The sequence below is a fragment of the Pteropus alecto genome, unplaced genomic scaffold (assembly GCF_000325575.1).
Source record: "Pteropus alecto unplaced genomic scaffold, ASM32557v1 scaffold159, whole genome shotgun sequence".
Classification (NCBI taxonomy): Eukaryota; Metazoa; Chordata; class Mammalia; order Chiroptera; family Pteropodidae; genus Pteropus; species Pteropus alecto.
In genome coordinates, this window is record NW_006443122.1 from 1,158,011 (window position 1) to 1,170,266 (window position 12,256).

Below are 12,256 nucleotides of genomic sequence, written 5' to 3' on the forward strand. Positions count from 1 at the left end.
ATGGGGTGGCAGCAGAGCCCCCCAAGGCCACAGCGGCCCTCCCCGCTTCGGGATCAAGGGTGTCCACTCCATACAGCACGAGGAGGAGGATAGAGGGGCCCTGATCAAGGCATCACAATAAATACATAGCAGCACACAGAAGCCTGCGGGGGAAGAGGGCCAAAAGGAAGGGGGAATCCCCCTTTCCCTCCCCGCAAAATAAGAACTCTGCAATTACTGAACCATAAAAATAAACTTTAAACCCGTGTACGAAGTTGGTCACCCCCCAGAAGTGCAATATGGGGCTTCAAGGCCCTAGCTGTGGGGGAGGGCAAAAGGGGCAGAGGGAGAATACAGAGAGGCAGCCCCGACAAGGGCAAGGGTGAGACCATTTGTTTATCCAGTGTTGCCTCTCTTCCCCGGGTTGGTCCAAGCATTTTGGACCTGAAGCACCTCCATGTCGGTGTCTTCAGAGTCTTCGATTCCTTCCTCCTCCTCGCTTCCTTCCTCATCATCACCGTCCTCACCTCCTTGCTCGCTGCCTGCACAGAGGTGAGAGGCAAGGACCAGAAAATGGAGGGTGGTGGTTAGATAGGTACAGAGTCCATAACCAGGGCTATTGGGGGCCTGGGACCACTGGCTATGTACCTCTGCTTGCAACAAGCAGCATCGTGTGTGTGTGTGTGTGTGTGTGTGTGTGTGTGTGTGCGCGTGCGCGCACGCACGCACGCCAGAAAGCCCAGAAGAGGAGTGGGAGGGAAGCACTGAAAGGTAGGGTGGGCTCCCTGATTCTATACCATCAAAACTGATACATCTCTGAAAGTAGCTTTTTCTCCCCCTGTATACATCAGTGTGTCTCTTCCCGAGCTCTGAGCTCTGACATCGGCTGAATAAAGGTATTCATTCTGAGGCAGCTCCCTCCCTCTTTCTCCCCAAACAGGCCTGTTTTTCTTGAGCCCAATTCCCCCGTCCCACTCTCACCCTACGGCCGGCAGATGGCTCTGCCTCTCTTCTGAAAGAGAAGCCATCCAGTGGGTGTCTATGGGGCCAGGAACTCCCTCAGTTTCCCTACTCTACCTGAAAATGTCTAGACTGAGTCTACTCATTCAATGCCTCCTTCCTTGTTCTCCTGCCCTCAATGGAAGTTTTCCAGGGACCCCCATGGCCAAAACCCCCAGGAGTGGTTGGTCCTACTGCTCCTTCCACCTCCCCCAGAGGCCTGCCTTATGTTTAACAAGCCCTTCAAACTGTTTCTCCCTGCATCCCACCAATCTCACCACCATGCAGTTCTCCATCCTAGGAAATTGCATCTTCTTTAGCCAGTCATCTAGGCCAGAACAAAACCTTAATATTGCCTCTTCCCTCAAACCCCACATGCACTCCCCAAAATGCATTCTTTGGTGAACAGTGAACAATGGCTTCTGTGGTTAAGAAGTTTGGGAAATGCTGGGTTCCACAAAGTTTAAGTAGGTTTCTTAAGGTGCTAATGTACTTGTGACTATACATGAAGCTATAACTGTACGCAGTATTTCCCTAACATATTTAACCACTGAACCTTTTCATGAGAAGCAGCTTTCAGAACTGGTGAAGGGTCCTCAGAAGACAATTTGGGAAACTGTGCAACATACCATGCATTTTCACCCTTCCAGGTCCTTGTTCATGTGATCCCTTCCACTGAGAATGTTCCATAATAAAGACGAATGCCGCTTCCAATTCAAATGTCACTTCCTTTCTCTAGTTCTCCCCTTCCCCCACTCTTGAGGTAGAATTAACTGCTTCCTACTCTGGGCTCACAGAGCACAATGTTCACTTCACCCCCAGCTCCCGAAACAGGCCTGGGAGTTCCCAGAAGTCTAGGGCTGGATACAGAGTATGCTGAATTACAATGTATCTGCTACTTTTCCCCCTCTCTGTGTGAACCAGTCCTTAGTTTTCCACCCACTGTCTCCTATCTCTTCCTTGTCTTTTGCTCTGTTACATCCTATCTGTCTCCAACACTTCCTAGAACTGAAATGTTTCTTTGGTTTTGTTACATTTGTAAATGTTCCCTGGCACTGTTTTGTTTTAAAAGTTGCAAGGAATGCTTTTTCTCTTTTCTCCACAAGAGCAGATTGTGCTCATGCCTTGATACTCTGATGTTTGCCACCTTTCTCTAAAAGAAGAGAAAGGAGAGAAGTCAAGAGGGGGTCTAGCTCACCTTCCTCACTGCCCTCCTCTTCCTCCACTGATGATTCTTCTTCAAAGATGTTCTCTACCTCATCTTCATAGTCATCCACGTTGTTGCTGTTATCCTGATCCTTGTCAGGGTCTTCAAAGTCATTCTCATAGTCATCAATGTCTCTGTCATCATCATCGCTGCCTTCATTGTCACCTTCATTGCCGTCATCATCACTGCCTTCACTGTCGCCTTCATTACCATCGTTATCTTCATCATCACTGGCCTCGTCTCCTTCGTTGTCACTGTCACTGCTGTCTTGGTTGTTGCAGTGGCTGCTATCTTTGGGATTCTCATCATCAACACTGGGGTCCTTGTTGTCACCATCAGTGTTTTCATCGTTGTCATCACTGTTCTCTTCATTGTCATCAGTGTTGTCCTCAGGGTTCTCACTGTTGTAATTGGGGTTCTCATTGTTGTCATCAGGATTCTCATTGTTGTCATCATCGCTCTCATTGCTATCAGTGGTTTCGTTGTCATCAGGGCTCTCATCGGTGGTCTCATTGTGGTCTGGGCTCTCACTGTCACAGAGGCTCTCGCTGATATCAGTTATCTCATTGTCAGTGGTCTCAAAGCAGTCGGTGGTCTCCATGAAGTCAGAGATCTTGATGTCATGAATGGTCTCATTGTCGGTGATAACATCACTGTCTGAGGTCTCGCCAATAATGTCTTCCATTAAATGATAGTCATCAGAGTCTTCCACGATCACCACCTCACATTCATCTCTGTTTTTACTGTAGGAAAGTCTGGAGTTGAATATAGGGTTGGTGGGAGGTGGTGTACCCAAGACAGACACTGAAAGGTGGTAAGTAACTGGGGAGGCAGTAAGCTATAACAGCTCCTAAAGATGAAGCTAGGGTGGGGAGAGTCCCATTTCTGCCCCTGACTGTGTGGCCTCAAGCCAATCACATCCCACTTATGGGCATCGTTCCCCAGTTGTAAAACATATTGGACTAAATTATCTCAAAGGTCTCTTTTGGCTCTATAAATCTGGTGTGACACTAACAAACCACCACTCAGCCTCCAACCCCCATTACCTTTCTTCCTTTTCTTGCTTCTTTCTGTTTGCCCTGTAGCCCCCTTCTCCCATCATGTAGTAGCGCAGAGGATTAACCCACAGGTCATTCTTGATAATCTGTTGAAAGAGAGAGGAGAATAAAGAACAGAGCTATTAGTACGAGCCCCAGAGCACACTCCCAATTCCCCAGGTACCCAGAGGCAAGCCTAGTAAGGCTTTCTCTGGTGATGCTGGGGGGCGGGGGGGGGGGCGCTCCACCTCAGCAATCCTGTTGGCCTCTGGGAGGCTGTGGTTTGAGAACCAGCTGAAGAAGCTGTGGTTGGTGTCCTGGTTCCTGTGCTGGTCGGCCTGGGGTTCCTGGCCCCGATGCCAGCGGATTGGGGTGGAGTGAGACACCAGCCGGCCTAGGGGAAAAGGAGGCTATGCAGAGGGCACTGGACAAGGGTAAGTGTGTGTGGGGGTTCCCATGCATTTGCCCTGGGACTGCCTCTTACCTGAGCGGTTGCACTGGAACTCCTTGACAATCACCATGTTTGTAAAGTAGGGGTTTGTCTGGAAGTACAGCTTCATTTTGTAGCCCATGGAGATATGTCTGAGATCCTGTACCTGCTCATGGTGGGGGTAATGATGGAATCCCCACCACACCATAGCCCCTCCCCTTAACCCCCTCCATCCAAGGACCAGATTCCTTGCCCAGTCCCAGTAAAGTTTCTTTGGCCTGACCTGCAGATTGGTCAAATAACGAAAAATGTCTTCATCACGTTGGTTGATCAAGATTGAAATTTTGGGGTGGTTGAAGAACTGATGGAGGGAGCAGTTTAGGTCAAGGAGTGACTGTTCATTGAGAGGAGGGAGGGAAGGCCAGACAGGCCAGGCCAGGCCAGGCAGGCCAGGCTGGGCAGGGCAGAGCAAAAGAGAGGCTGGAGCAGGAAAATTCCTTCTGTGTTCATGTAATGTGTGTAAAGCAAGCGGGTCAATGGGACATAACCTATACTTTTATTTCCGTGATACTATGTAGTGAGAGCCTATGTTTATGCTACACCAAACTTCTGTATTAGGTGGCCTTGCCATTGTTTGTATTTGCTGTGTGTCTGGGTGCTGAGGGTCTATGTTCATGTGATGTGTCTCTGGGTGCTGAGGGCTTGTGTTCACAAGACATTGTATCTGGGGGCTGAAGGCCCATGTTCAAGTGATACTGTATCTGGTTGCTGAGGGCCTATAGTCACATGATGTATATTTGGGTATTGTGGGCCTGTGTCCACATGATGTTGTATGTCTACGTCTGAGAGTTTGTGTCCAAATGCTACTGTGTGCCCTGGTGCTGAGGGCCTGTGATCATGGATACTCTGTATGAGAGTGCCAAGTGTTTGTATCCCTGTAATTCTGTTGGGATGTTAAACCCATGTGTTCCTAACATGTTGCATGTCTGTAATGTGTCCCCCAGAGATGAACTTATCACTAGCAGTGAATGGAATTTTCTTACTCCTCTTTCCTTCATTTAACTCCTTGATCTCCATTCCCAGATATTCCTCCTGACCCTTCAGGGGCTCCGGCCCCTTCCTAGCCCACTTCTCTCCAGCCAAGATTAAGGTCTCCCTAGTCTCAAGGCCTAGGCTTGCAGAGCCATGTGTGAGTTAGGCACCCTTTCTGGGCTATTTCTCTGCTATGTGCCCTTTTCCTCCTCCTTCACTGTCTCTGAGTCGGTTTTTCTTTGTGTGCCCCTCCCCTCCTCCTTTTACCATCTTTGGTCCAATTTTTCTGCTGTGCACCCTCTATTACCCTCCCTCTTTTACCAACTGTGATTAATTTTTTTTCGTTATGTTCTTCCTCTTCCCCCTTTCCCATCTGTGGTCCAGTTTTTATGTTGTGTGCCCCCTCCCCTCTTCACCATCTCTAGTCCAGCTTCTCTGATGTTCTGCCCCCCTCCTTCCATTCCTCCTCCACCAAACCTAGTTGTTCTTTGAATAGAGGCCCATCCCCACACCCTTTCACCCTGTCTCTCACCGCCTTCACCTCCCCACTGTCATGGGCTCCTGGCCCATGAGTATAGATGACAAGGATACTGCTTTGACCCAGAAGCCTGGGATATGCTGGATGATGAGGTCTCTGTGCTCCAGGAATGGTCTTCGCATCTGGATGAACTTGCGCTTGAGACGGAGAAAGGCCTTGCCTGCCTTGATGTTCACCGCCTCCAGGTCCAACTGAATGTTTTCCAGTGCCTGCAGGATGCACTCTATCTTCTCCGCACTCATCTCTTTGCTTTCCTTTTTCACATTCCTCTGCTTCTTCCTCCTCCTCCGCCTCCTCCTCCTCCTTCTCTTCTTTCTCACACTTTCCTTTTCATACTCTTCGTCGTCTTCCACAATGATGATGGCCTCTTCCTTCCCCTGTGGACCGGCTAACATCTGGTACCCCCGCCCCCCTGAGCTACAGGTTTCTAGGGCCTTCCCTTCAGCAAAGCTGCTGGGCTCCGTAACCTGAATGTCGATTTCCAGGCTTCCCCCAGAAGCCTCCGAAGGAGAGAATGTTTCCAGGCTCTCCGTGGGAGGGGGCGCCTCCCCGTACCCGGACTCGATCGCAGGATCCCAACCGGGACCCCCAGAACCCAGGGTGAAGTACGCGCGGACTCCCCCCTCCTCCAGAATGACATAGGGCGGCGGGGGGGGCAGACTGGGGCCCAGTCCCACCCCCCTCATGTCAGCCAGCACCTGTGCCGCCTCGGTTTCCTCCCGGAGCCTCGGGCGCTGCTCTGGTGGAGGCAGGGGCAGTCGCATTAGCGGCGGCGGAGGCGGCGGCGGCGGAGGCGGCGGCAGGTCGTCCCGAGGAGGTTCCGAGCTGCTCAAGCGGCGGGCCTTGGCCGGAGGCCCCTCATCCGGGCGGTCCATGGTGACCGCGCTCACACCGGTTCAGGGAACCGCGCTCGTCCTATCGCTCTCAGCCGGGTGGCCGCTGCCTGTCACACCTGAAGCGGAGCCGCGGAGCCGAACACGACCTGCTCCGCTCACAGCCTCGCTCTGGCGTTCCCTCCCACAGCGACTGCTCTACTCCCCGCGCCGAGCCCAGGTCCCGTCCCTTCCCTGACGTCAGAGGCGCATTCTGCCTTGCCATTGGCTGCCGGCCGCCGCGGCGGCGCTCACTCTCCCTCGACCTCTGCCCGCTCTCACGCAATCGGCTTGCCAACACCCCACCTCATCATTTTCCCATTGGCTCCCCTCTGGCCCGCCAATCATCGGCTTACTCCCCACCGTTCCCCTGCCCCCCGCCACCACGACCAGAGGGAAACTGCGGGGCAATTGGCTGTGAGGAAAGCTATGGGGAAGAAGCCCCTTTCCCTCACCCTTTCAACGTTTTATCCAATGGGAAAAGTACCAGTGGTTCTGAAGACCAAACAAAACAAAACAAAAAAACAAACGCAGGCGCTGAGCATGACGTACTCAAATTAAATCGGAAAGCCTGGCTGTTGTTCTCCCCCACTTCTCCCCTTCCCTCCCTTCGGCAACTACGCACTTCTTAAATCTGCCCCTGCCCCTAACCCTGCCCCTGCACCTGCCTCTGCCTCTGTCCCTGTCCCAGTCCCCGGCTTTTGCCTTGCAGGAAACTCTTGTGGCCCCTCGGGGCTCGGGTTGCCCCCAAACAAGCCTGGAATTTAGAAACCTAGAGCCTTTGGTTTGGGGCCAGGTTTTGACGTGGCATTTTCTATCTCTGCAAAATGGCTCTAGAAATAATCACGCAAAAAAAAAAAGAAAAAAAAAAAGAAAAAGAAAAACACTTCCTATACGTCATTAAAATGATGTGATTCAGTTCATCTGCTAGACTTTTCTAGGGCTTTCTCTTCATCTACTTCTTCTTCCCCTTCTTTCTGCTCCCTTTTCCCAGTGTATGCTGTTTTTAATTGTATTTGGGATTATTTTTGGCCAGATAGACGGTCTCCGGTGAGACATGGTGGTGGAGTTTTGGCTTTGGTCCGAGTCTATTCTTCACTTTGTAACCCTCACCAAGTCATGCCCTCTCTCTGAACTCCAAGATTCCTCTCTTCTAAATGAAGCATCCCTAAAGAGAAGTTGTAAGAAACTGCCCATTGCAGCCTTGTGGTAGCAGTGAACTGGAGGCAACCTAGAAACCCATCAGCAGAGGAATGGATAAGAAAAATGTGATATATGTGTATAAGATGGACCACTAGAATGAATTAGATCCACATACGGCAACATGGCTGGATTAGATCCACATACGGCAACATGGCTGGATCTCTCAAAAACAGAATGTTGAGTGAAAAAAGAAACATAACAAGATTTATAGTACAATACTGTTTATGTAAATTAAAACATAATAACACCATATATTTTTCACAGATACACATATATGTAAATAAACACATAAACGGTGGATCGGAATGACAAATGTTAAATACACGAGAGTGGGTGCCTATGTGGGAGGGGGGATGGGATCTGGAATGGCTGATGAAGGGGACAAAACAAAAGAAAAGAAAAGGACTTTGCATGGATCAATGATGACATAGCGTGCCAAGAACTGAGGAGTATGGTCAACTCAATTCTGTGCACCTGAGAGAATAAGTAAATAAATAGTAAAGTAACTGAGTGCTCAGGGAGCACTCTGGCTGGGTAGATTCCCAGGCTTGTGTACCACCCCACACCCCACTGTGACAGCCTTCTCTCTGAATTTAGTCAAAGCTTACCAAAGTTTCAGCTGTATACAGCGAACCCTTCAGAAGGCTCCTATCCCAGACTGAGCAGTCCTCCCAGAAGCCATTACTTTATGGGGGGCATTTCTTAACCCCATCAGTTCCCTCCAAATTGGATCCCTAATTCCCAGTCCCCACTCTCCAGAGTGGTCCAGTTTTAGGAACACTTTGTTTGGATTTGGGAGAGGAGACTGATAAAGGAGTTGGGAGTGGTACCTGGGGGCTTCGGGCTTTGGGAAGAGATGGGGTTCTCAAGTATCCTGTCCACCATGTTGGGAGCCTGGGCCAAGGGAGGAAGATCTCATGAGATGGGAGTCTACCATCTTGTTACATACATACATACATACGGTTTTCAAGTTCCATCTCTCCGACCACTCTAATTCCTGTTGCAGGCACATACTCTAGTTTGTCTCCTCTCGATTAGATGCATACGTGTGTGTGTGTGTGTGTGTGTGCGCGCGCGCGCGCGTGTGTGTGTGTGTATGCCATATATGTCTCCATATACAGGCATTTGCTCATATGTGTGTACCAGGCAGGGGTGCCTACCCACACAAAGTCACACAGACACACATCAGTCTCACTCGATCATACCTCCCCACATGTGGTCAAGCAGACAGGACACAGAGACACACGCACACACAGTCAGAAAGAGAAAACATCCAATATAGCATTGTTCATTTCAGTTTTCCATTTACAAAATCCAATGGTGAATCCAGGCAGTTAGAAAAAAGAAATGGAGGAAAACCCTCCTAAATGTACCCTATCTACCCCTGTGGTCCTCCCAACCCATCCCTTGGAAAAGGCACCCCCATCACTATCACTGAGAGAACAAGTTCCCCCCCTACCCCCAGTCTCTCAGCCACGCTGGCCTGCCTTTCCAGGGCCACTACACAGCCAGGCTAATTAATGTCTCTCCTGCCTAGAGTGCCCTCCCCATTCTTCTGGGGTCAAGGCTTCCCCAGTTCTGGGGCTGTGTTGGAGTAGGGCGGGAGCTTAGGACAAGGGCTTCAATAGGGAAGGGAAAGGGAAGGTAGGTAAATACAGATCTCTCCCTCCCCCAAGAAATGAGAAGGAGACAGAGAACCTGGGCAAGACCAGGCAAAATAGTGCCAGCTTGGCTCCTCAGTCTACAAGAATTGGTTTTGACCTGATCTTAGAGAGGACTCTGCCCTGGGAGAGGGGCTAGAGATCCCCTACTTGGGGAATTTGGCTGCAGTCTGCTCCATTTTGTGGGGAAGTAAGGGTGAAGGGAGGAAAGGGGAGAAGGGTTGTTCAGGGGAAGGAAGTCAGGGGACTGAGGGCCCAGAGGCCAAGGGCTACTAGTGAGGGGCTTGAGACCCGAGGCTTGAGGAGGACAAAAAGAGGTCAGATAAGAATGGACTCAAGTCCACAGTGCCTTGGAGCTTATACCACTATGAGATACCAAGGCCCCAAAGGAATTTTCATCTTCAGGAGAGTAGCGTGAACCCAGGAGACAATTCTGGGGCTGAATTCCTCTCTGATGCCAGGCTCTGGAATCCAGCTACTCTGGGGAGTTCAGTTCTCTCCCTAGACTTCCTTGGGGGCTGTTCCTGCTAGAATGGCACCCACATCAGCCCTAATGGGGCTGGAGTGGCTTTCCATCATCGGGAAGAAGAATTGGGGGCCAGGGATCCAAGAGGCAGCTCGAAAGAATGCAGCCAATCTCTGGTCTCTCCAGCTCTTTGTGCAGCTCACATCCTGCGCTTCACCTAGCCTGGGACCATCCTGGGGGCCCGTCTCCCTCCCCTCCTGGCTTCTCAAACAGATGCTCAAGAAACACTTGGGATGTTTGGACATGATAGGAAGTGAGAGGAGACCAGGATTGGGACCAGGGTTAGCCTAAAACATCACTGCACACAACACAGCAATTAAACATCCCTACTTCCTGAGGACCCTGCACCCACTTTAGTCCCTCTGTCAGCAGATCAATTTCTCCCTAAACACCCAGGCCTTGCTAAAGGACTTGGAAGGGGAGGGTGCATGGGAGCAGAGGGGACCAGAAGAGCTCTGGAAAGTCTATTTTACAGGAAAAATTTCCCCCATCTGGACGATGTCATAAGGAGAGACATTAAAGCAAGAAAGCCTGTCTCCTCAGCTCTTAGTAGAAAAACCTGCATTTTTAGCTTTGCTTTTCTTTTTCTCAATTGGAGAGGGGGAGAGAGAGAGATACAGAGACAGAGAGAGAGACAGACAGAGAGATACCGAGAGAGAGAGAGAGAGAGAGAGAGAGAGAGAGAGGAGACTGTAGAAATGGAAAAGGAAGCAGTGGAGACAGGCCCTAGAACTAGAAACACCTCTTTCCCGATCCCGCACCCAGTCCCCAACCCTGGGGAGGTGTTGGCAAAGGTGACTAGATTCTGGGTGGTTTGAAGAGCTGGGCTGGAACTCGGAAAGAAAGGCTCCTGTACGGGGGCCTCGCCCCTTCCTTTCTGTTGGCCCCATCATGGTGGCCTTGACCTTCTCCCTGCCTGTCTGCCTACCAGCCTGCTTCACATGACACAGTAGGGTTCTCTGGGAGCCGGAGCACCTCCTGTGCCCCAGCAGGGGACGTGAGTCCTCAGGCACTTCTTGAGGTCCTTGTTGAGCAGGAAGCAGACGATTGGGTTGACGGCAGCCTGGGCGAAGCTCATCCAAACAGCGGTGGCCAGGTAACGGTGGGGCACAGCACAAGCTTTCACAAACACTCGCCAGTAGCAGGCCACAATGTAAGGTGACCAGAGGAGCAGGAAGAGCAGTGTGATAGCGTAGAACATGCGGCCCAGCTGCTTTTCACCCTTGACCTCGTCCATGCCCAGCAGCCGCCGGCTGGCTGCATGCCCATTCTGCCGGATACCCAGTAGGGTTGGTGGCATGGGCCCACGGCCAAAGCCAGCGATCCAGTTGGCAGCAGCCTGGCCGGTGGCCCCAGGGCCATGGAATGTCCAGTTCTGGCTGATGGCTGGCACCATCTGCACTGGCTTCATCTTTCGGTGACGATACTCGAAGAGGAGCAGCTTGCCATAGACAGCATGTGTGGCTGCCATGAGCACAGCCAACATAAGCATGAAGCCCAGTGTGTCATTGGCCTTGAAGTAGCGATGCTCAAAGATGCACTGGTCCTCCTCACGGATAAACTTGTAGGTGCCCACGTCAAAGACGGGTGGGAAGGCCATGGCCACAGATAGGGTCCAGGCCATGCAGATGACGGCTGCGCATGTCCAGAGTGTCATGCGTTTGGCGTAGAAGCGGTGGTGGGCGATGGCCATGTAGCGGGTGACGCTGATGCAGAACAGCATGAAGGCCGCATGGAAGCAAAAGAGCACAGCCATAAAGGCCACAATCTTGCAGCTGAGCGCACTGAAGGTCCATGAGGAGCCGTGGCGCACAGAAGCCAGCACAAAGGGGAAGCAGACGGCAGAGCGGATGCCGTCAGCCAGGCACAGGTCCAGCAGAAAGTAATAAGGAGCTTTGTGCAGGGCACGCTCCTTGAGCACCAGCAGGGACAAAATGGCATTGCCTGCCAGGCTCACACACATGATCAGTCCCAACAGCACCAACTTCACATAAGCTGATGCTGATGGCGGGGACAGTGTGCCGCTCACCTCCTCGGGCTCTCCAGTGGTGTTGGCCATAATGAGGGGCAGGGGCTGCTCCCAACCCTATGGATTCAGCCAGTCGGGTACTCCATGGGCCCTGTGGGGCTCCATCAGTGGTCCTGCTGGGCTGCACCTGCAAATGGGGGTAATGGGGGAGACACAGACACAGAGAGACACATAGATGAGGGCAGGAGAGAGATAGAGAGAAAAAACACAGAGGCACAGAGACAGAGTGTGAAAGGATAGAACAAAGACACAGAAAATGGTGACAAAGATATAAATGGATAGAAATTCAGATGGAAATGGAGGGTATGAGAAAGAGTAAAAAGTGATAAAGAGAGAGAACTGAAGAGACAAGGAAAAGGGGAAAGAAGGAGAGAGGGACAGAGAAGGAGATGGACAGGGAGAGGGAGAGGAGGTAGGAGGGAGGGGGAGGGGAGAGAGAGAGAGAGAGAGAGAGAGAGAAAGAGTGAGAAAGAGATGGAAAGGTGAAGAAGAAACAGAAAGGGTAGTGTTAGTGTGTCTATGTGGCCCCCCTCACTTGCTCCCAGGCTAGTGTCAGGCCCTGCCCCCGGCTCACTGCTGCTCCTACCCCCTCCTCACTGGGTGAGGGTACTTCATCTGTCTTGATGTCCTTGGTTACCTGTTTCTTCCACTGGTGGTTCTGTGGGGTGGGGATGTTGGTGTGGCTCTTCTCCCTCTTTGCAAAGTTCTAACATTGTGTTCTTCAAACTATTTTGATGGCCACC

General features: G+C 51.4%; 2 protein-coding genes across 5 annotated transcripts; both read right to left on the reverse strand.

Annotated features, from left to right (window-relative positions):
- Nucleotides 1-6: 6 nt before the first annotated feature.
- On the reverse strand, nucleotides 7-6,260 carry TSPYL2 (TSPY like 2). 4 transcript variants are annotated; one of them, XM_025040549.1, is made up of 8 exons: nucleotides 5,276-6,260; nucleotides 3,936-4,013; nucleotides 3,707-3,818; nucleotides 3,471-3,616; nucleotides 3,232-3,329; nucleotides 2,177-2,940; nucleotides 1,257-1,306; nucleotides 7-521 (listed from the first exon to the last, which is right to left on the reverse strand). In XM_025040549.1, exons 1-8 carry the CDS (start codon nucleotides 6,095-6,097, stop codon nucleotides 237-239), a joined length of 2,355 nt encoding a protein of 784 aa, XP_024896317.1. In that variant the 5' UTR covers nucleotides 6,098-6,260; the 3' UTR covers nucleotides 7-236. The 4 variants fall into 4 exon arrangements, with proteins under 4 accessions (XP_024896317.1, XP_024896318.1, XP_024896319.1 ...); XM_025040550.1 differs by having other exon boundaries at nucleotides 2,177-2,928; nucleotides 5,276-6,259; XM_025040551.1 differs by lacking the exon at nucleotides 1,257-1,306 and having other exon boundaries at nucleotides 229-521; nucleotides 5,276-6,259.
- A 4,161-nt stretch (nucleotides 6,261-10,421) lies between these two features.
- Nucleotides 10,422-11,543, reverse strand: GPR173 (G protein-coupled receptor 173). Its single transcript, XM_006922946.1, has one exon. The coding sequence runs from the start codon at nucleotides 11,541-11,543 to the stop codon at nucleotides 10,422-10,424; it is 1,122 nt and encodes a 373-aa protein (XP_006923008.1).
- Nucleotides 11,544-12,256: the final 713 nt, after the last annotated feature.